Here is a 22372-nt window from a genome sequence, read left to right on the forward strand (position 1 = left end):
GAGAGTTGGAGTCATGGATGAAGAGCAGCCTGTCGGCATGGCCGACACTCACGGCCACTAGTGAGCGCCGGCCTTGGCGTTTCCCGTTCCATTGAAGCTGCATGGAGAACGGCATTGCTTGGCCTTGGAGCCAAACCTGGCATGGTAGTAGCACAAACCAGAAGACTGCTGCCGACGCGGGGCCGCTGCTGCGATGAGCAGGTGATCATCCTCCAGAACATCAGATACAGCACCAGCAGGGAGGAGAGCAGCTGCACAGGGTTGTTGTTGACTAGCCAGGAAACACTTGACAGCCTCAGCAGCCAGTTCTCTGCAATCCGTGCTGGCAGTGTTGGCCAAAGCAGCTCTCACATGAGCAGGCAGCTGGCGCAGGAAAAGGAAATCTGGCTTGTTGTCGCCAAGCAGATCGAGCATTCGGTCCATTAGCTCTGATGGCTTGCTATCGCCGAGCCCTTGAAGAGAGAAAAGCCTACTTGCCCTCTCAGTGTCAGACAGTTCGAAAGTTTTCAGCAACTTTTCCTTCAGAGTTTGATATTTCCTTGTCAGAGGAGGACGTTTAAGAAGGCTCACCACTCTCGACGCCGTAGAACTTCCGAGGGCAGACACCACGTAGTAGTATTGCGTTTCGTCGGCGGTTATCTGACGCAAGGCAAACTGTGCCTCAGTTTGAGCGAACCAGGCTGAGGGAGAGGATTCCCAGAACTCTGGGAGCTTGAGAGACACAGCATTGGCGGTCATGTCGATCTGGATACGTCCAGTAAACAAACGTCGGGGGTCCTCAGTGTGGAAGTTGCCTTAGGGCGAAGAAACGAGCCGTACAAATTCTCACATTAAGACTCTCTCTGTGAGTCGCATTTATTAAGTTATTGTAACTCCTAAAAACATGGCGCCGCGCAAGACAGAAAAGCCGGCAACATTAAACGTCATCGGAACTCTTAAAGGGACCGCGACTATAAAGTGAACAGAACAGTGGAGATGACGAACAGCATAACATATAACCGAATACACAAATGATTAAGTGAATTATGTCCGTTGAGAAAGCACTACAACCACTTATTTTAATTTACTCAAATACTTTGCTACCTACTGCTGCATCTACGAAAGAGGAGCCAGTGATCAAGCCTGATATCTTGAGTCCTGAGACACCCTTCCTCTGTGGAGAAAACAATAAAGTCTCTGACCTGTCAGCATACAGTAGGCAGATAAACTTCTACTGTAGGGGGCTTTATCATATTCATCAACCTGATTACAAATGGGAAAATGTATTGAGCTTCTGTGAGATATTGAATAACATTTCTATCTTCAATGAGGTCTTGCCTCGCATGACAAGGCCACAAGTAAAAGGAGAGGATGGAAGGTACTAGATTGAGTTGGACCCAATATGTAACTGCACACAGTATCAACCATACACAATTTCACATCAGGTCTAATGTAATATACAGTAACCCATGACATGCAAGTTTCTATAATATCAACAGCAGCACACACCTTCACATCAGATCTACTGCAATATACATTTACTCATGACATGCAAGTCTATATAATATATACTGTATATAGTATATACAGCACACAACATACAGTTACCTAAGACATGCAATTCTATATAATATCAACAGCACACAACATACAGTTACCTATGAGCAAGTCTATATAATCTCAACAGGACACAACATACAGTTACATATGAGCAAGTCTATATAATATCAACAGCACACAACCTCACATGAGATCTACAACTGTGGCCTCCATTTTATGTAACTGCAATATCAATAGCAGAAGAATTAGCCCCGCTGTCAAGCACACATTCACACAGCAAAGGATTAAAAAGAGAACACAGAACACTTCTCTTTTACTTCTACAAATGTAACAACACACCACAGATAGAGTTAAAATGTATGCTGTTCTTCACAAAATGAATGTCTTAGTTCCGAGTCCTGTTTGAAATACCATGAAAGTGTATTAAGCCAATGGTTCAACCACAAACTACAAGTCATCAGATTTGAAGTTGGTCTCAACTATGTGCAGGCCTCAGAATTTTTTTTTCCCATGTATGCTACTGTGATAATCATTTGCTAAACATTATACTGTGGCTTTAAATTCAGCATAGTGCATTACACACTGTACTAGCTTGTGGCACACCTGGATAGGCCATATTTATAATACACTGGTAAAAGCAATATTTACTAATGTCCTTTTAAGAAAATAAAAAAAAAAATTCTCTACATTTTTTCTCTACAATTTCTTCCTGTTAGTTATGAAAATGTAAATCCTTCCGCATTCTCGGACAGGGGGCGTTTCACTTTTTTTTAATTTTTTTTAAAAGACCCATCCCCGCTGAGTTGCATGGATATACTATATTTTTTATTTTCTATTTTTATAGTAATAGGAATACTATACAGCATATACTCCACCAGCCCCTCGAGGGCTGTCTCCAATGTCCTGACGTCACGTACAGGCAGAGCCTCAAAACCATCATATACGGTACTCCACTGTGCTGTGTCCAATCAGCTTGCCTTTCCAAAGTCAAGGTCTAACCGCCATTTTAGTCAGACTTTTTAGTTCAGACATTTTATATCACCAGAGCCTCAAGCTACCACCCGAAGTTCACATTTGAGCTCTGTCCCAGCACTAGAATAGAGGAGTCCTTTATAGTTTTATGGCACCTCTATTATGACGCAGATACCACAAGCCTGATAACATGAGGGCAGCGTGAACACAACAACTAGCTCAACATACTGTAGGCTACTTAATAACCAATAAGCTCAACATACTGTAGGCTACTTTATAATCAACATGCTGTAGGCTACTTTATAATCAACATGCTGTAGGCTACTTTATAATCAACATGCTGTAGGCTACTTTATAATCAACATGCTGTAGGCTACTTTATAACCAACATGCTGTAGGCTACTTTATAACCAACATGCTGTAGGCTACTTAATAATCACCATGCTGTAGGCTACTTTACAATATATGGCTCTCTCTAACACACACACCATGCTGTACTTTATAATCAACAAGCTCACTATGGCTTTAGTAACACCAACGCACTACACAACAACTAGCTCAACATGCTGTAGGCTACTTTATAATCAACATGCTGTAGGCTACTTTATAATCAACATGCTGTAGGCTACTCGATAATCAACATGCTGTAGGCTACTTTATAATCAACAAAGTCAACATGCTGTAGGCTACTTCATAATCAACAAGCTCAACATGCTGTAGGCTACTTAATAATCAACAAGCTCGCTATGACTCCTTAAATATTCACTTAAATATGTTGGCATTTTAACTATTAGACTGAACAGCAAATATACTTTTTCAATATACAGTAGAGTAGAGTAGAGTAGAGTAGACTTGCACTTTTATTAATCCCGAGGGAAATTAAGGTGTCGGACAGCTTACATAAATACACAAATATACAAATTATATGCAAAGACCTACAAGTAATAAACATTATTGCACTTTGCAGTAAACATACAGTATAGCACACACTTGTGTTTAGCAATTAGTCTTGCATCACATAAACACACCTACTCTCTCTCCTCTCTCTCTTGTTCTCTCTCTCTCTCTCTCTCTCGTTCTCTCTTTCTCTCACTCTCTCTCTCTCTCTCCTCTCTCTCTTGTTCTCTCTCTCTCTCTCTCTCTCGTTCTCTCTTTCTCTCACTCTCTCTCACACACACACGCGCGCACACACAGCTTACATAAATGCACAAATACAAAACATACACTCAGACCTAATACGAATTAATGCACATTGCAGTGAACATGTAGCAAATATAGGCTAACATTTCAGTACAGTAATCACCTTCCAACACACACACACACACACACACACACACACACACACACACACACACACACACACACACACACACACACACACACACACACACACACACACACACACACACACACACACACACACACACACACACACACACACACGTTATCTGACATGATGATGATCTCTGCAGATAACACTGTTCAAAAACACTTCAAAAACATTTAAAACTTTGCAAACAGATAGTTCAAACATGACATGATGCACTTTGAAAACACGACATGGTCATTATTCAGTCAGCAGTAAAATCAGTATTGATATTCAGGGTTCCTGAGCATTTTGGCTGGGCCCTGGAAAAATAATCTGAAAGGCCCCCCCCCCTACTCAATACACACAATGTAGTGGGGACCCAATTCTGGGCCCACTCTCTCCCTGGGCCCAGGACAACTGACCCCTCTGTCGACTCCCCTGTTGATATTGCTTCATGCTCATGTTTTGAATGCAATTTTGCCCAATCCAAAACACTAGTACACATCATATGCAGATGCTTCAAAAATCAGCTCTTAATCAGTAAAGAAACAAGCATATATCAATAATCTTCTTAATCAGTAACTAAACAAGCCTATTTCCTGCCAGTAAAGAAGAGCCAAAGACCATCAGCAGTCATCTCTAGACATTTGGAAGCAGCTCTACTGTAACATGCAGTTAACTATGGTGTGGAAATGTATATTACCAACAGCACACAACTTCATATGAGATCTAGTGTAACAATGAACTTACACTGTACCCTGCAGGTATCTATGACATGCAGCTACAGTATATACAATACCAACAGCACACGACTTCACATGAGCTCTACTGTACCCTGCAGGTATCTATGACATGCAGCTACAGTATATACAATACCAACAGCACACGACTTCACATGAGGTAGGCTGTACATGCAGTTAACTATGACATGCAAGTAAAATACCAACAGCACACACATTCACATGAGGTAGGCTATACATGCAGTTAACTATGACATGCAAGTAAAATACCAACAGCACACGACTTCACATGAGGTAGACTATACATGCAGTTAACTATGACATGCAAGTAAAATGCCAACAGCACACACCTTCACATGAGGTAGACTATACATGCAGTTAACTATGACATGCAAGTAAAATACCAACAGCACACGACTTCACATGAGGTAGGCTATACATGCAGTTAACTTTACTCCTCTTAATGTATGTTCTCTACAAGTCTTCTGTTGTCCAGTCTTGCACTTTAAATGTCTGTATGAGCACTGTCTATGTCCATACTGTCTTATGTCCATGTATAAGTGTCTATGTCTATACTGTATATGTCCTTACCTAGATTAGTCTATGTCTGCATGGGAAAGCAAGAAATGTAATTTCAAATTCTTTGTGTGTATGTAAAGAATTTGACAATAAAACCAACTTGACTTGAAAAAAAAAAAAAAACAGCACACGACTTCACATGAGGTAGGCTATACATGCAGTTAACTATGACATGCAAGTAAAATACCAACAGCACACGACTTCACATGAGGTAGGCTATACATGCAGTTAACTATGACATGCAAGTAAAATACCAACAGCACACACATTCACATGAGGTAGGCTATACATGCAGTTAACTATGACATGCAAGTAAAATACCAACAGCACACGACTTCACATGAGCTCTACTGTACCCTGCAGGTATCTATGACGTGCAGCTAGAGTATATACAATACCAACAGCACACGACTTCACATGAGCTCTACTGTTGTGTCATGCTACCTACAATGTGCACCAGCATAAATACACTACATTACATGACATTACATTACAATACATGTGGCAGATACTTTTTATACAAAGCGACTTAAACGGCATACAACATCAACAGCTGACAACTTCACATGAGCTAAACTGTGCCCTGCAGTCAGGGCTCTAAATTAACCTTTTTCATAAATGGCTAGTAGCCTAGATACCCATCTTATTTGCCAAACACACACACAATAAGAGGTAAAAGTGACAACCGTGCTAGACCCTTCATCCCCCCTCCATCCCACTTAATATGCATCAAAGATTAAGTGCATACCCCCCCCCCCCTCAATCACACACACACACACACACACACACACACACACACACACACACACACACACACACACACACACACACACACACACACACACACACACACACACACACACACACACACACACACACACACACACAGTGTACACGATACCAACAGCATACATGGGCTCACATGTGACATGCAAGTTGAAATAATATTGACACACAACATCACATGAGCTCGGCAGTTAACTATGACAAGCAATTATAATACCAACATCACACAACCTCACACAAGCTCTACAATTCTACCATGCAGTCACCATGTATGCAGCATCATACAGTATATATACTAGCACACTACTTCACATGAGCTCTACTACTCTACCATGCAGTCACCATGTATGCAGCATCATACAGTATATATACTAGCACACTACTTCACATGAGCTACTCTACCATGCAGTCACCATGTATGCAGCATCATACAGTATATATACTAGCACACTACTTCACATGAGCTCTACTACTCTACCATGCAGTCACCATGTATGCAGCATCATACAGTATATATACTAGCACACTACTTCACATGAGCTCTCACTGATTCTTGAGAAAGTGGCTAAAACAGGTTGTAATGTTGACAGAAAAAAACAAAGTGAATTACAAAATTATATGGCATATCCTCGTAGACTAAGGTCTTGGCTTTTCAGAAATGCACAAGGCCAATCTCCCGATTATGTATTTTTTTCAGAAATCAGGCTTTTCTCCGATCATACCTTGTTTTTTGTCAACACCGTCAGACACAATTAAAAGTTATTAAAATTGTATTGATTTGGTTGCATATGTATCTGGAGTTTTTAAGTGATTATGTGTATTTTTTGGTTCACACATATGCCTTTAAATGTTGAAAATTCACTTTTGTTCTATTTTAATACTGTTTCATGTGTTCTAATTTTAAAATATGTACCGTCATACGATGCTTACTTAACGCCTAAATAGAACAAACAATTTTTTGTAATTTCACAAATATTCGTGTAGGCTTAAATTGGCTATTACTTTGATATTTCAACAACTCCTAAGGAAAATGTTGTAAGCACATTCCTTTAAAATGTCCAAAACTCCTTCTTACGGTGGTGACTTAAGAACTGACGGTGGTGACCGTAATCTGAGAGTGGTGAAAGTGGCCTAATTAGTACCTGCATTTAGCAAAATAAATAGCCCTCTCAAGTCAATGGCATCTGGCATAAACACTTTATTTTTGTGTGTGCACAGTATGAGCATGTGTTTTTACTTCATTAGTTAGATTATCTAGGAAGGAAGCCACTGGTTGTTGAAAATGTGGTAAACACAGCTTTTAAGTTGTTCAAATCCAAAATATAGAGGTGTATTATCATAGATGTAGGTCTTGGCTATGCAGTGAATGCATTGGCCAAGCTCCCCATGTTTAACATTTTTCATAAAATGGGCTCTTTCTTGTTTTGTCAACAGCGGCAGACAGAATTAGAAGTAAAAACACATGTTTACTGTATTAAAGTGAATTACTTTAACAATTCAACATAACTGTAGATACTTATTGTATGCATATTCTTAAAACATGTCAAAAACACATAAAACATGTCACCACCGTCAGGTTTTCTGACAAAAAAACCTCCAAATGCACCTCAGTGGTGGCTAGAGTATCATTTTGGATCACAATTATTACTAACATGCCTAGTAATGTTTCATTAACCAGCACAATTTAGTAAAATATGGAACAACATGATGAGCAGAACAAAATCTGACGGTGGTGACATCTGACGGTGTGAGACAAAAAAACACTCTTTTAAATATTATGCATTGTTTGTTCACATTAGCCATTTCATTTTCGTTCTGTTTCTTGGGTGCTTCATACCTTTTCTGAAAAAAATTATATTTATTAACATTAATGTAATACAATACTATTAAAACCCCAGACGGTGTTGACAGTTTATGGTTGGGACAGTACCAGTGTCCAAACAAATTAACAAATTGAGGACAAAATAATAAACTTACAGGAGCTTCAGTGATGGTGAAGTAGGCAGTAGAGCTAAAGGTTTGAAAAGGGGTCCTCAGTAATGAAAATTACCTTGTGCATACCTGATTTTATTGTCTTTTAGAAAAAATCTGACGGTGGTGACCAATATGCTGGACACATTTTGAGCAATCAGTAAATAATAGTAAATATTGTTTTACATCCACTATGTGCACATCTGTAGAACCACTTTAATATGGTCTTCCACATCATGGTGATATTGTTCAATTCTGTTAGTGATTTTTGTATTTTAAGTCAATTGAAATGATGATGCCAGTCCTTGGGACAGGCGTTTTTACAGGGGGTGGACAGGTTTATAGCCATGAAAAGTAATAAAATTACACTTAAATATTTCAAACAACAGTGTATTCGTGTGACAGACCCCTTGGCCATTACCTGGGTTCATTTTGTTTGTGAAAATTTAGTTGATTTTCAACAGAATTAATATTTTACTGCAGGGACATGTTTTTGCCAAACTTTCAAGAATCAGTGCGCTCTACTCTACCATGCAGTCACCATGTATGCAGCATCATACAGTATCAACAGCACACACAACTATGAACACAAACCAGGATTTCCCCCCAGCACTATATTTAAGGCGACCCTCGAGACCCTGGCCTACGTTTACACTCACATGGCAAGTGGTTGACAACATAACACACAGACATAGAACCTTTGTGTCCTACCATGAGGACCCCCTCAGTCAGGCACTATATCTCATCTTCTATACCAGTGTTTCTCAAACTTTTTCAGACCGAGGACCACTTTGTCCCACGCAAAAATGCTCAGGGACCACCTATCAACTGAACTGGGTGTTAATTTGACATTGCTACCGGTAATTTTGATGCAGCTCACTTGCTTTTTATTCACATTACAAGCCTGTCTTATTGAGTTGAAAATATGAAAATGTTACAAATATAGCCTACTGCTAACTTGTCTTGGAAAAGTAGAAATCCCGTTGAGGACCACCTGAGCTCTGTCGCGGACCACCAGTGGTCCCCGGACCACACTTTAAGAATCACTGTTCTATACCAATGTGAATATCTTCAATGCATTTGGTGCAGCTATCATTTATCCATGTACCCCCTGCAGTGTGCTGATGGACCCCTGGTGGTCCACGTACCCCAGGTTGGGAATCACTGCACTGTATGTACTGTAGCCCAACACAATACCAACAATGTCCTCCTCTCTTAGTCTCTCTCTCTCCTGTGTTCACCTCTCTCTCTCTCTCTCTCTCTCTCTCTCCAATGTCCTCCTCTCTTAGTCTCTCTCTCCTGTGTTCACCTCTCTCTCTCTCTCTCTCTCTCTCTCTCTCTCTCTCTCTCTCTCTCTCTCTCTCTCTCTCTCTCTCTCTCTTTCTCTCTCTCTCTACACACCATGGTGGGAGTGTTACTGGTGCCGTGGCTGTGTGTGTTTGGGGTCCTCTTTCTGCTGCTGGGGAGTCGTTGCCCCAAAGGCCACAAACAAACAAACAAACAAACATTTGGGCGTGCATGACCATGGGGACCCAGATCTGATTCTGGCCTGGGTCGTTTCCAATCCCTGCCCCATCTCTCTCTCACACACTCTCGACTGTCATACTCTCCACTGTCTTCTCTTCTACAAGACAAAAAGCCCCTGTACAAGAAGTAGGCCTAAAGTCAGCTTTTATCGTCACTTCCACATATGCACAAGTCATACAAGGAAAATGAAATGATGTTTTCTCTCTATACCATGCCAAGACATAGACATACACAAGACTGACATTTTACAGACTGACATAAAATGCAAGGACAGGTAACAGTGATGGACTGGTAACAATAGAAGGTGTCTAAAAAGAAAGGTATTGTCAGTCCACAAGACATATGTCAATCCACCCTTAAGTAATACCTTTAAGGTGACAGTGAAAACAACGACACAGAGCATTTTACACAATGCAGTCACACTGACAAACTCTGTCGATTAAGAAATGTCCAGTTGGTGGTGCGGTGGCACTGTGAGACCTCTCACATTTGGCCCTTGCATGCCCACGGGGACCCAGATCTGACTTCTGTCATTTCCTAGCCCTGCCCCATCTCTCTCTAACTCACACTCGCTTGTCTGTCATAACTCTCGACTGCCTGTCTGTCTCGACTGTCTGTCCTATATATTGTATGTACACGTATATCATAACTCGTGTCTGTCTGTCCTGTATAATGACCCAGATCTGACTTCTGTCTTTTCCCAGCCCTGACCAGGGGCGCTGCCAGAAATGTTGCTGTCATAACTCTCGACTGCCTGCCTGTCATTCTGTCTGTCCTATATATTAGTATTATCTGTCCTGTATAATGACCCAGATCTGACTACTGTCATTTCCCAGCCCTGCCCCATCTCTCTCTAACTCACACTCTCTTACTGTCATAACTCTCGACTGCCTGTCTGTCATTTATATTGTCTGTATGTCTCTCCTTTGTAATGTATGTATGTAATGTAATACAGGAACGTCAAATGTGTCAGTCCACCAGAAATGTGCAACAGGAGACCAACAGGACAACAAAGTAACAGGACATTTAATACTCGGTACGTTAACCCCAAACTATAAAGAGCAATTAATACTCGGTACGTTAACCCCAAACTATAAAGAGCAATTATATTTGAAGTTTGGCCAAAACTATCTGTAGGCCTCAGAATAGATTCACATACAGTATTCTTTTCCATCATTTATCACACCTACTGAAGCTTGACGTCAGTCGCCCTTACCTGAAACAATCCAGACGTGGCACTGGATCCTTACGACATGTTCAGTTAGGAGAGAAGTCGATCAAGAAGTTACCTGAAGCGTACCAGGAACCTGCACCTTTTCTGCAGAACAACAACTTCAATCTGGCCAAAGGACTCCAGAGATAATGTGACTGTTTATGATATCCCCACGCTGTAACCTGTATTATGGGCCCAGGGTTAATGTTTTACAATGAACTGCACAATTTTTGCTGCATGTTTGTTGGTATGCCAATAAAGGCACGCCAGAAAATACTGTATGTGTACTGTTATTTTATGTAAAAATATGAACCAAAGAACCATCCACCTATTTGTTATGCAGAAATAAAACCAATATGAACTAACTGACAGGCTTCTTCATTGGTTTGATTCGACCACATGTTGATGGTTTCTACTCAGACAGGTGGTTGTATAATAGTCAAGTCAGCTTTTATGTAAGGGTTAACGTTCGGCGAGAAGGTCGCTACCGTGGAATAGCAGCACAACAGAGAGAATCTTTAGACCCCGACGCGGAGCGGAGGGGTCTTGTTCTCTCTGAAGTGCTGCTATTCCACAAAGCGACCGACTCGCCGAAAGTTAACCCGCTTATTATATGGATATACTTAAATGATTCACACATGCGGGGACATTTCTTTAGACCTATTTAATGTTAAGATTGTTGCTGCGCAAAACAAAACAGTGCCGTTGTGGAACACCGCTAGGCAACAGCTAGGTAGGCTAGCCAGGACAACAGGTGTTGTCTATCACAGCAGCTGATTAGAGTGACAAAAGACCGGACCCCCTGCGGAGTGATATGAAACATTCGCTTTAGCCACTGACTTAAGCCAGTGGCTTTAGCAGTGAACGTCTTGTTGCCATTGACAGCGGTAGCCAGGACAACGGGTGCTGTCTATCACAGCAGCTGATTAGAGTCTTGATGAAAAGTCGCTTTAGCAGTGAAAAGTCTTGTTGCCATTGACAGCGGTCTGTTATAGACCAACCCGTCCGTTATCGAAAAATAACAGACGTCCGAACGTTGGGGAGCCCCGTTGAAATGAATGGAGCATTCGACAGATGACGTCACAACCATATAATAATGTCATTTAATACACACACTTACAGTGATGGGCAGTATTGAGACACTGCATGATTGCTATTTATGGAAATATATGAACCAGTGTGCATCTGTTTGTTGTAAATAAACACCACACCACTACAGTACTGACTCAGGCCTTTTCATTGGTCTGACTCGACCACATGCTGCTGGTTACTCCACTAGATGGCAGTCTATCACACACAGACGTGTGCACACGCACGCACGCACGCACGCACGCACGCACGCACGCACGCACGCACGCACGCACGCAAGCACGCGCGCACACACACACACACACACACACACACACACACACAGCCTCAGAAAAGCCATTAGCAGAGATGTGTGAGTCTCTGGCGCCCTCTGCTGTCTCAGACATGGACTGCAGTGAAATGTGAACATCTGATAATATGATTACCATAGTACTACACCAGTATGACAGTACACAGGGCCTTTAGTCATACATTACTACCATAGTACTACATCACTATGACAGTGCACAGGGCCTTTAGTAGTACATTACTACCATAGTACTACACCACTATGACAGTACACAGGGTCTTTAGTAATGCATTGCTACCATGAATATTTACTAAGTAATAGACTATTATTTACTTGTATGACCAAAGTACAGAAAGATTTGCAGCTAAAATGGAGACATGAAGATCCATCTTTTAATGTGTAAAACGTGGAATTATCCCAGTCAGAAGGAATGCTTAGAATGGGATGGTGGTGGTAAATATTCATGAAAAATGCAACATTTGGGAATGTGCAGCATGAACAAAGGGAATAAACTACGGACATATTATATAGTGCACATTTAAGCTGTGTGTGTGTGTGTGTGTGTGTGTGTGTGTGTGTGTGTGTGTGTGTGTGTGTGTGTGTGTGTGTGTGTGTGTGTGTGTGTGTGTGTGTGTGTGTGTGTGTGTGTGTGTGTGTGTGTGTGTGTGTGTGTGTGTGTGTGTGTGTATGAGTGAGTGAGTGAGTGAGTGAGTGAGTGAGTGAGTGAGTGAGTGAGTGAGTGAGAGTGAGAGAGTGAGAGTGAGAGTGAAAGAGAGATGATTGGCCTGTGTGTGTTTGTGTGATATTGAATTGTGTTTGTGAAACAATCAAGAGCTTTGAGTCATTATTCTGATTATACTGTAATTTTATTCATGAAAATAAATCAAAAATCAAAATTAAACAATCAGTGTTTATCATTAGGGTGGTTGGAAAACCAAGTATACAGTATTCTGATGGAGGAAGGCCTGACATGACAGGGAAAGTATTTCCTTGTGACCTCCAGATTTTCCTATTATCTAGTATAAGTATACGTAGTGCTGTCCCCCGTTAGCTGCCACCATCTCCTCTATTTTCCTGATCAGCTCATCTACCTGAGTCCTGTCTCTGCTCCTGTTGTTAAACACATGGTATCTCCCTCCACAGCTCCTGATCAACTCAGGACACGCACCCTTCACAAATTTGCTTATCGTTTCGCCATCATCAAGGTAATCTCCACCTGTGAAGAGGATGATGATGTGGTTTTTCACCTTCTCCCCAAAGATCTCCTGGAGTGCCCTGACTGCTCTCTGCTCCACCTTGTGGACGCGACCCACCTGCAGGACCAGCAGGAAGGCATGGGGACCTGGGGCAGAGAGTTGAATGCTCTCACAGATCTCCTCTTTAACTTCAGTTACAGCTCTATGTGTGTGTAATACACCAGGGGTATCAACCACCAATATTCCGCGTGGGCTTGCGGTTGATGCTCGCTCACATGTATTTGTGATAGTACGGTCTGCGGCTATGGACTGAAATTCTTCTCTTCCCAGAATAAAAGTTGGGATTTAGCTGCTTTCAAGACAACGTTTTCAGGTAAGGGTTCATATCCGCTGTGACGCTGTTTGTAGTTGCTGAAGTTACTGATGTTAATTGTTCAGAAGGGCTTTTTTTATCTATGTCCTGGGCCTGTTTTCGAGTGAAAAGACAGCTTTGTAGGGCCATGCCATGCCAGCTGTCAATCAAGTAGCCAACGCAGGTAGCTGTCGTGTCTGTCTCTTGGTTTGTAGCCTATGCTGTTAACATCTGACTTCCTTTTTGGAATGATGACTGCGGTGGTGTCATTCTGTTGGATGCATTTACTGCGGATTGTTGTTAAGCAACAGTATTACAACGCAAGTGTGTGGATTGCATTAGGCTAAGTGGTGAAGTGAACTGAAGGATACAATATGACAGCGTGGTAGAAAAATGACTGAGTAGCCTAGTGGCAGAGAGGTTGTCTGAAGACAGGCACGTGCAGAGCATAGTTGCCCACGGTGCCCGAGCAACGGCCCTTTTGCCCACATTGGCTGATATTGCCCTTCCAAGGGAGGGGAAAATAATATGGCAATTATAATTTCATATTTCAATATCATTTGATTTCTTTATAATTCATAATTTTGATTGAAGTTTTGTACAGTAAAGACTTAAGTCAGTCATATAAATTCATCAGACCCGTCGAGAATGGGCACGAGCGATGTGAGGTAGGTAGGCTACGCAACAACTCCGGTGGGGAGGGAGAAGGCACCCGACAGGCTCTTGAGCGCCTATAAGACACACAAAAGATTTTGAAGATGCCTGGGTGTCGGCTAGAGCCCTACACACAGTCTATAGGCCTATATTAGGGTACAAGATATGCTCACAATCAACCTCTCTAATACAATGTTGAGTTTAGAACTTTTAGTTATCATAGCCTACATCTGACAGCCAGCCAGCGCCACGTTTAGGTAGCAAAAAAAAACGACAGCCAGCTGTAGATATGCCTCGGAAAAATAGGCTAAGATTTCATGTTTCAACTGATTTGCTTTGCAATTCGTATTTTTGATTGAAGCTTCCTAAATTAAGTTTTCAAATTCAGATTCACCTGCACCTCGAGAGATAGGCAAAGGGAGGGGCAGCATATGCGCGATGCGGGGGGCACGCGCAGCTCTACATGGGAGGGAGGGGGGAACAAGCATGCATGTGAGTCGACCAGGGCTGAGACGCAAAATAGCCCATGTCGAAGATGTCGTGGGAGTAGAGCGACTGCCCTGACGGCCTGAGGTGAGCTGGAAACACAGCAGACTACACAGTATTAAACTACATGATCACAATTAATGTCTCTTAAAGCCGATCTCGAGTTTAGGACGTTTGATCCTAAATAATCTGACAGCCGGGGTGTGCCACGTTCAGATATTGGGGGAATACGACAGCCAGCTAGCTTGCTTGCAGTCAACGTTTTACATGGCCCAGGTTGTTTTGTGGAAGGCTGACCCAACTAAGAAACATGCAGATGACATGTCGTTTTATCAAGCAAGAGAGAACTTAAGGGGGTAGGCTAGCTAAAGGACGCACATCTCTGCAGAGTTGGCTGCGAAAAAAATGAACAGGTGCAGGTGAGGCAGAGAATCTTTTTCAGGATTGTAGAGGTTTGATCTTGGTGAGACCGCTAGGAAAGTGCGTTTTCTTACGCTGATATAGCCTATTCTCCGACCCAAAGATAGGCTACTGTTTCCACAGTCAATGTCCATGTAATTGAAATAAATCCACTCCACGTGATAACTGACGTTTACTGTTCTTCTCAAGAAATAGGCCTACAAAATGTGCATGAACTAACTAAAATATCTGTAATGAAAATAAAAGGTTATAAAGTCTGCGAGAAGCTCGGAGCTTCAGAGCAACATAAGAACTGGTGCTCCCACGCCACGGTTCTTTGCGATCTGAAATGAAAGCCGGCTCGTCCTTTCTTAAAGCGACAGTACACATTTTTAATATAGGCTACAAAAGACCCAACAAATGACCTAAACCTGTGAATTCTTATTGTTTTAGCTTTCCTATATAATATTCATCATTTTAATCATGGAATATGCCTATTAATTAAATTTCAAATTCAAATTAAATGATCTTTTTGACAATTTTTAACTATTTCTATTTGTTATAACTTAAAGTCTACTTTGGCTGCTACAAGGATTATAAAGATGACAGTGGGTTAATTGATTAAGCATCCTCATATTTAGCCTATTAATTTACTCATCATTTCATTTCATTTAAGATGAGGATGACTCAGAGCCACAGACCTCTGCACATAGGGCAGGTAGGCATAAGACTGATAATCTCTGTGACTGATACAGGTTTAAAAACTATCAAGGCTTTTTCTCATAATTTCATTTAATTTAGGGGCAGCCACATACCACACATGAGGAAATGTGGATCAGGAGACATTTAGGGCAGGTGGGCATAAGGCTGATCATCTCTGATATGATTAATAGGTAGGCCTACATGTTTAAAAACTAGCATGTTATATCATATGGTACGCATATTCAGGATAATATGAATAATTATGACAATAATATACTACTTCTACTACTACTACTAAAAATAATAATACCCATGGTGCAGTTTCCTAAAAATTCTGAAGGCCGCTCATTGTTGATGGTTTTTTTTTTGGGGGGGGGGGGGGGGGGGGGGGTTGCCCTTTCTTCAGGTTAGAGCAACTGCCCTTTGAAATTCCTGTGCACGTCCCTGTCTGAAGAGCTCAAGAATCACCATTTAAGTCGCTTTTATCAAAAATGTCTAATCTGGGGGTAGGGTGACCACCTGCTAATAATTCCAAGGGGGGACAAGGGGTAGGCCTATGCATCTGAGGGACAATGTGGGACAGACCCTGGCGTGCACGCGCACTCACACGCTACCAACATTTTTAAAAACTATTATTATTACTACTACTATTATTATTATTATTGTTATTATTATTATTATTATTATTATTTTTATCATCATAGTGATGTAGGGTATCCCTGACCGCTAACCCCCCATCAACATAATTGCAGAATTGTGACAAGATGCAATATTGAAAGCCTCATCTGTTGTGTTGAGTACAGTGGTATACATGGTACCCTTAATTCCTAGCTCATAATCATGACACTGTCTTTGTAAATTTGTCTCCCGGGGGACCCACAGCAACCTGTAGCCTAGGGTCCCCAGGACATCTTAATCTGGCAGTGCCCGTCCTTGTCTAATGGCCTTATATGTGTAGCCAGGAAGTCCTGTTGGGGAAAACTACAAATTATTATGGCGTCTCCAGGGCACCGCCTCTACCTGGTGGTGCAATGAGCCAGGGCGCGCAAGGTAATCACTGATATTCAATTCACCTGGGGGGCGTCACTGAAAGAATTGTTTGCTGTCGGCGTTTGTGTAGGCAACGCCAAGTTCATGTGCTGGGAACTTACCTGTTTGCCGTTTAAAAATACATCTGGGGTAGGTCAATTTCAATCATTAAAAGTATCAATACACTTTTTAATTAGTATTATATTATCCGCTACAGTGATGCATCGTAATGAATACTTACCTCGCGCTTTGCTGATCCCTAGTTGACACAAGTACCTCCCAAGACGGTGTGAGCATAAACGAAAAGACGCGTCTGTCCTAGTGTTGAAATGTTTCAGGTTGGTGGAGGCTTTTAAACTACCCAAGTATTATGATATTTAACAGGATGTTAGTAGTCACTAATTCCATCCTTCGCTGTTTCGTTCTTAGTGCATCCTTGGCCATCAGCAGCTATTGTCCGGGAATTCCTAATGACGTGTGTAGAGACGCACGACTAACATAACATTCCGGTAGGCACTATTGTGAATAAATACACTGAAGCGTTCATACTAAAACTGATGTAGGTGGGAAATTCATAACAGAGGGTGACGCTGCATTCTGTTGATTTTTAGTGCACCTGCGTGCGAGTATTGAGCAGGACCAGCGGTGTATCACACCGCACTGTTGAGCTTGACTGGGGCAGCTTGTAGCCCACGATTCTGGACCTCGCAGTCTTTCAACAGAGTCTGGACTTATCCTCATACCCTGGTAGGCATGACTCAATTTGTTCAGTACAACCATGGAAAATAACTTGAATGAACGCATGATTGAATGAGTTTATGAATGAATGAATGAATGAATGAATGAATGAATGAATGAATGAATGAATGAATGAATGAATGCATGATTGAATGAGCTTGTGAATGAATGAATGAATGAATGAATGAATGAATGAATGAATGAATGAATGAATGAATGAATGAATGAATGGATTGATGAATTAATGAGTTGGTGAATAATCTGAGTCTTAAATGTGGCCTATACTAATGTTGGTTATATTTTGTATGTCTGCCTTTATCTTGGTTTCTTCTAGGTAGTGTGCGTGAACCGCCCCAATACCCTGATTTGTAGAGTAGTCAATCACTGCTTTTCCCTGGTACCTGAGTGAACAGTGCACCTCATTTTCATTTATTGTGTTTTTGTTTATTTAGTGACCCTCTCATATTGGAATTGCTTTTGCCCTGTCCCGCTTTCCCTTCCCCCCCCCTTTTTTGTTTGAGCTTGGAGTAGCTATTGTGCGTTTGCCCAACTATTGGGGTGTCACCATTGTGTGCTGGAAAATTCAACTTTGTGTACTGGTGTCCATTAGAGGGCCCTCTGAGTGTGGAACTACTGAGTGCAGTGTCGTTTCTAATCTACTTCAAGCTCCTAGCCTCTCCCTTCCCTCCTCCATTATTTTGTTCTTTTTGCAATTGCAAGACCATGTGAGAGTGGTGGTTTGTATTATTTTCTTTTCACTTAGAAGTGTTTTGTGTGAAGTGTTGGTCTTGGGGTGCCTGTTGACCGCTGCCTTGAAGAAAGACTTTTAAAATATATTTGTACCTTGTGATAATTGCATTTAATAATAAAAATAACTATTCTTGTGATATCAGCCTTGTGGTCATTCACTTGACCCCTGAGTGGGATTGGTACAGCCCCAAGTAAAAGGGGCTAGGTTACATATGCCACAAGGCATGGATAAGTAGCCTAACAGGTAGGCCTATTAACCTAAACATTGTGGATTTGGCCATTATAAAAACATGCAACCAATGTTGTTTTTTTCCTTCTATAGGCCTACTGCAAATATAAAATAGCCTAGATAAAATGTCATCAGTGCAGCCCACAGCCCTTATAAATATATCAATCAATCTTACATCACACACCCCAAAACCGCGCCTGGACTCAAGTTATGTTTACATGCAAAACCACTGCGAGACTGGTCGTCTTAAAATTTGTAGGCTACAGCCATAAATCACACACTGTTGCATAGCCTGCTGTAGGCGTACATTAGTACAACGTGAAATTTGTTGACACAGTTGTCCTGTTTAAAGGTTGAATTGGTTGGGAAAGTAGCACTTGCTGATGTGGGAGAGGTGTGTTTAGAAGCGCATACTGGGGAGTGGTTCATTTGTGATTGTTTAAAAAAAATGTTATCAAGATTTAAAAAATGTTAATGTAGTAGACATAGCCTACTAAAGCAAATGCAATTATTTAGAGGAAGATGAATAGGCGACTAACAATATATAAAAAAATGATATAATGTAATAAAATAAAAAATTTGGATGAATACATACAATACATATACACATGCCGTGAGCACAGTGTTACTATAGGAGAGGTTAGGGAGAGGTCATCACATGTAGGTTATACACGACACTACCATATGACACACCTCACTTAGCCCAAAGGGGAAACGGCATTGTTTTTTGGGTTGAGACGGCCCATATAAGCCAAGGGCAGGTGAATATGGTGGTGAATTGATGGTGATGCCGGGCAGCTGAGTGAGAGTCGGCCTACAGTCGACGTAACTCCTGGTGCACTTGGATCTTATTTGTACTGTATTGCTGGTGGAAGAATGTGGCGTGAGCCGGGAAGTGGACCTACTCATGTATGTTGAATGGACTAACGAAAACGAACCGCTTGCGCTGGTGGGCTTCGGGAGCCAAGGATTGGGGTAGCCACATCTACAAGACTTGCCCCCTCGTCAGTAAGCTAATGCTGATGTTCCTTCCTTGGGTCCACCTACCATGCAACCAGACACTAGTATCTCACATATCCTGCTCCATGTTATTGCATTACACTTTGTCTAAAGCCTGGTTATGCAAAAATAGGGAGATAACAGATCGAGCCATAACAACAGTAGATATAGGATAGAGTAAAACTTAAATTCAAAGTAATGAAACAAAAACCTTTACACATGGGTGCAGTAGTAAGGTTAAGCTTACTTTAATATTATGACAAACAGAGATAAGCTACGTGGATATTGTCATTAATTGATTCCTTGATAACAGAAACGTCCCACCTGATATGATTCTTACAGTTCTAGTACACAAAACAATATATGCAAATTAGATGGGGCAATAGTATATCTGCATTCTTATACATTACTAATGGGGTGAGACAGGGTGGAGTTTTATCAACTGCTTTATTCAATTGATACATGGATGACCTAGCCACAAATCTTAGCCAGTTTAAAGTTGGATGAGCGGTGGGTATATAGTTGTCATCACACAGATCACCAATGATGATGGGATAAAGATAACAGAGTGTATTAACAACATTGGGAGAGCAGTGAAACAGCAAGAAAGAGATAAAGTTTTGCTTTTGATTCTCATTGGTTAAACAATTAAAATGTAACTACTTTTAATAATTAAACGTAATGTCAATAAGGTTCCATAGCTAAAGCACACATTTGTCAGTTGCTCTTGGCCAGCAGGGGAAATTATAACCAAAAATAAGATGATTAATAATACTATTACAGCGTCAGTGTTGTAAATTATGTGCACAAGCCAATATGTTAGCCTGTGGGTTCCATAAGTGCACAGAAGAAGTTAAAGTTAATGTCCTCAGAGCCTATTATACTCCTTTTTACACAGCTCCTCTACGTATGGTGTAAATACCTTACAGATAAACTGAAGAAGTTACAGGAAGCATATCATGATGTTATCATACAGAATTTAACATTCAGTGTTTCTGATTGAGATGTTTCTGAAATTGGTCTACCCTCTTTTGGAGGCGAGGGAGGAAGGACAAGTATTGGTCTATCTGGTTTGAATTCCACTCAAGACCTCTTTCCTTCATGACTCTGGTTGTCTCCTCATACATCTCATTAGTAAAGTGATGTCCTCCGTTAGCTGCCACCATCTCATCTATTTTCTTCACCAACTCATCTACCTGACTCCTGTCACTGATCTCCTTGTTGTTAAACGCATGGCATCCCCCTCCACAGCTGCTGATCACCTCCTGTAGCTCCCTAGGGGCCATGCGCACAAACTGTTCTAACCCCTGACGATCAAAATCAAGGTCATCCCTACGGGTGATGAGGACAATCATATAGGGTTTCGCCTCCTCCCCAAAGAGCTCCTGGAGGGCCCTGACTGCAATCTGATCCTCTTTAGTGAAGCGACCCACTGGTGTGACCAGCAGGAAGGCATGGGGACCTGGGGCGGACAACTTAATGCACTGAAGGATCTCCTCTTCAACTTCCGTTTCATCTCTATTTGTGTCTAACACACCAGGAGTATCAACCACCACTATTTCACGTGAACTTGGAAAGGAAACTTGGAAAGGAAACTTGGATAATCGCTCAGATGAAAATGTGACCGATGTATCCGAGGGTCTGGAGAGAAATGCTTCTCTCCCCAGAATGGTGTTTCCTGTGGCACTCTTCCCTGTTCCAGTTTTCCCAATCAGGACGATCATCAGGGGTGGACCTGTGAACACAATTCAATTCATCCCAATAGCTTTGTGTAAATTCTCAATTAAAGTCAAGTGTACTTTATTGTCAAAAATCTATGTAACAGTCTGGACCTCCTGCGGTGGTCAAATAGAGACGCTATCTATGCAAACTCTCACCTACTCAATTTGTACCAGCAATTGCCTCTCCTCACTAGATGTCAACACTGTCACTGAGTCACACAGCTCTACACTGAACGCCTGCTTGGACAACTTGTGCCACTAAACCTGCACAGTCTCCCAAACCTAACCATGGCTGACTGGAACCATCATCATAAGGCCTGTATAAGTAATCAGGTCAATGGCTAGCCTCCTTCACCACTTCTGTAACAACTGTCTACTACAACGACAAGATCAGCAACACTACAGACTCAAGGAAACTGTTATCTACCTTCAAGTTACTGCTCAACCCCCCCCCCTCCAGCTACCACAGATCTCAACCCCTGAAGAGAACTTTGCCACCGTTTTCACTGAAAAGGTAGCAAACATCAGCAGGCAATTCTGCAACTCATCACTCTTCTCTGAGAACTCATCAAAGGAAACCACATTCACTGTACTTAACTTTCTGAAGACAATGTCTCTAAACTCATCACATAGAGTCATTCCACTACCTGCTGACTGGACCCAGTGTCTACAAACCTCCTTCAAGACATTGCCCCAACAGTAGTCCCAGCAATGACATCATAAGCTCCTCACTGTCCCCTGGCATGTCCCATCTGCCTTCAAACAAGCAACGGTAACGCCACTACTGAAGAAGCCTACACTCAACCCAGCACAAATTGAAAAAAATTAGCGGCCTGTCTCACTGCTTCCCTTCCTATCCGAAACCCTTGAAAGGACAGTTGCAAGACAGGTGACCAACTTCCTACACAGAACGGACTACTGGACCCAAAACAATCCAGCTTCAGAAGTGGACCCTCAACTGAAACTGCTTTGCTCTCTGTGACTGAAGCTCTAAGGACTGCAAGAACGGAAAGACTATCCTCTCATACTACTAGACCTTTCTGCAGCCACAAGGAACCCCTAAGGATACTCACAGTCATGGGAATCACTGGAGCTATCCACTC

The 22372-nt window shown here is 41.8% G+C and overlaps 1 protein-coding gene across 1 annotated transcript; it reads right to left on the reverse strand.

The window, feature by feature from the left end:
* Positions 1–19947: 19947 nt before the first annotated feature.
* Positions 19948–21908, reverse strand: LOC134440073 (GTPase IMAP family member 4-like). Its single transcript, XM_063190002.1, has 2 exons — positions 21734–21908; positions 19948–21283 (listed from the first exon to the last, which is right to left on the reverse strand). The coding sequence occupies exons 1-2, from the start codon at positions 21906–21908 to the stop codon at positions 20535–20537; spliced, it is 924 nt and encodes a 307-aa protein (XP_063046072.1). The 3' UTR covers positions 19948–20534.
* Positions 21909–22372: the final 464 nt, after the last annotated feature.

This window comes from Engraulis encrasicolus, chromosome 23, assembly GCF_034702125.1.
Source record: "Engraulis encrasicolus isolate BLACKSEA-1 chromosome 23, IST_EnEncr_1.0, whole genome shotgun sequence".
Taxonomy (NCBI): Eukaryota; Metazoa; Chordata; class Actinopteri; order Clupeiformes; family Engraulidae; genus Engraulis; species Engraulis encrasicolus.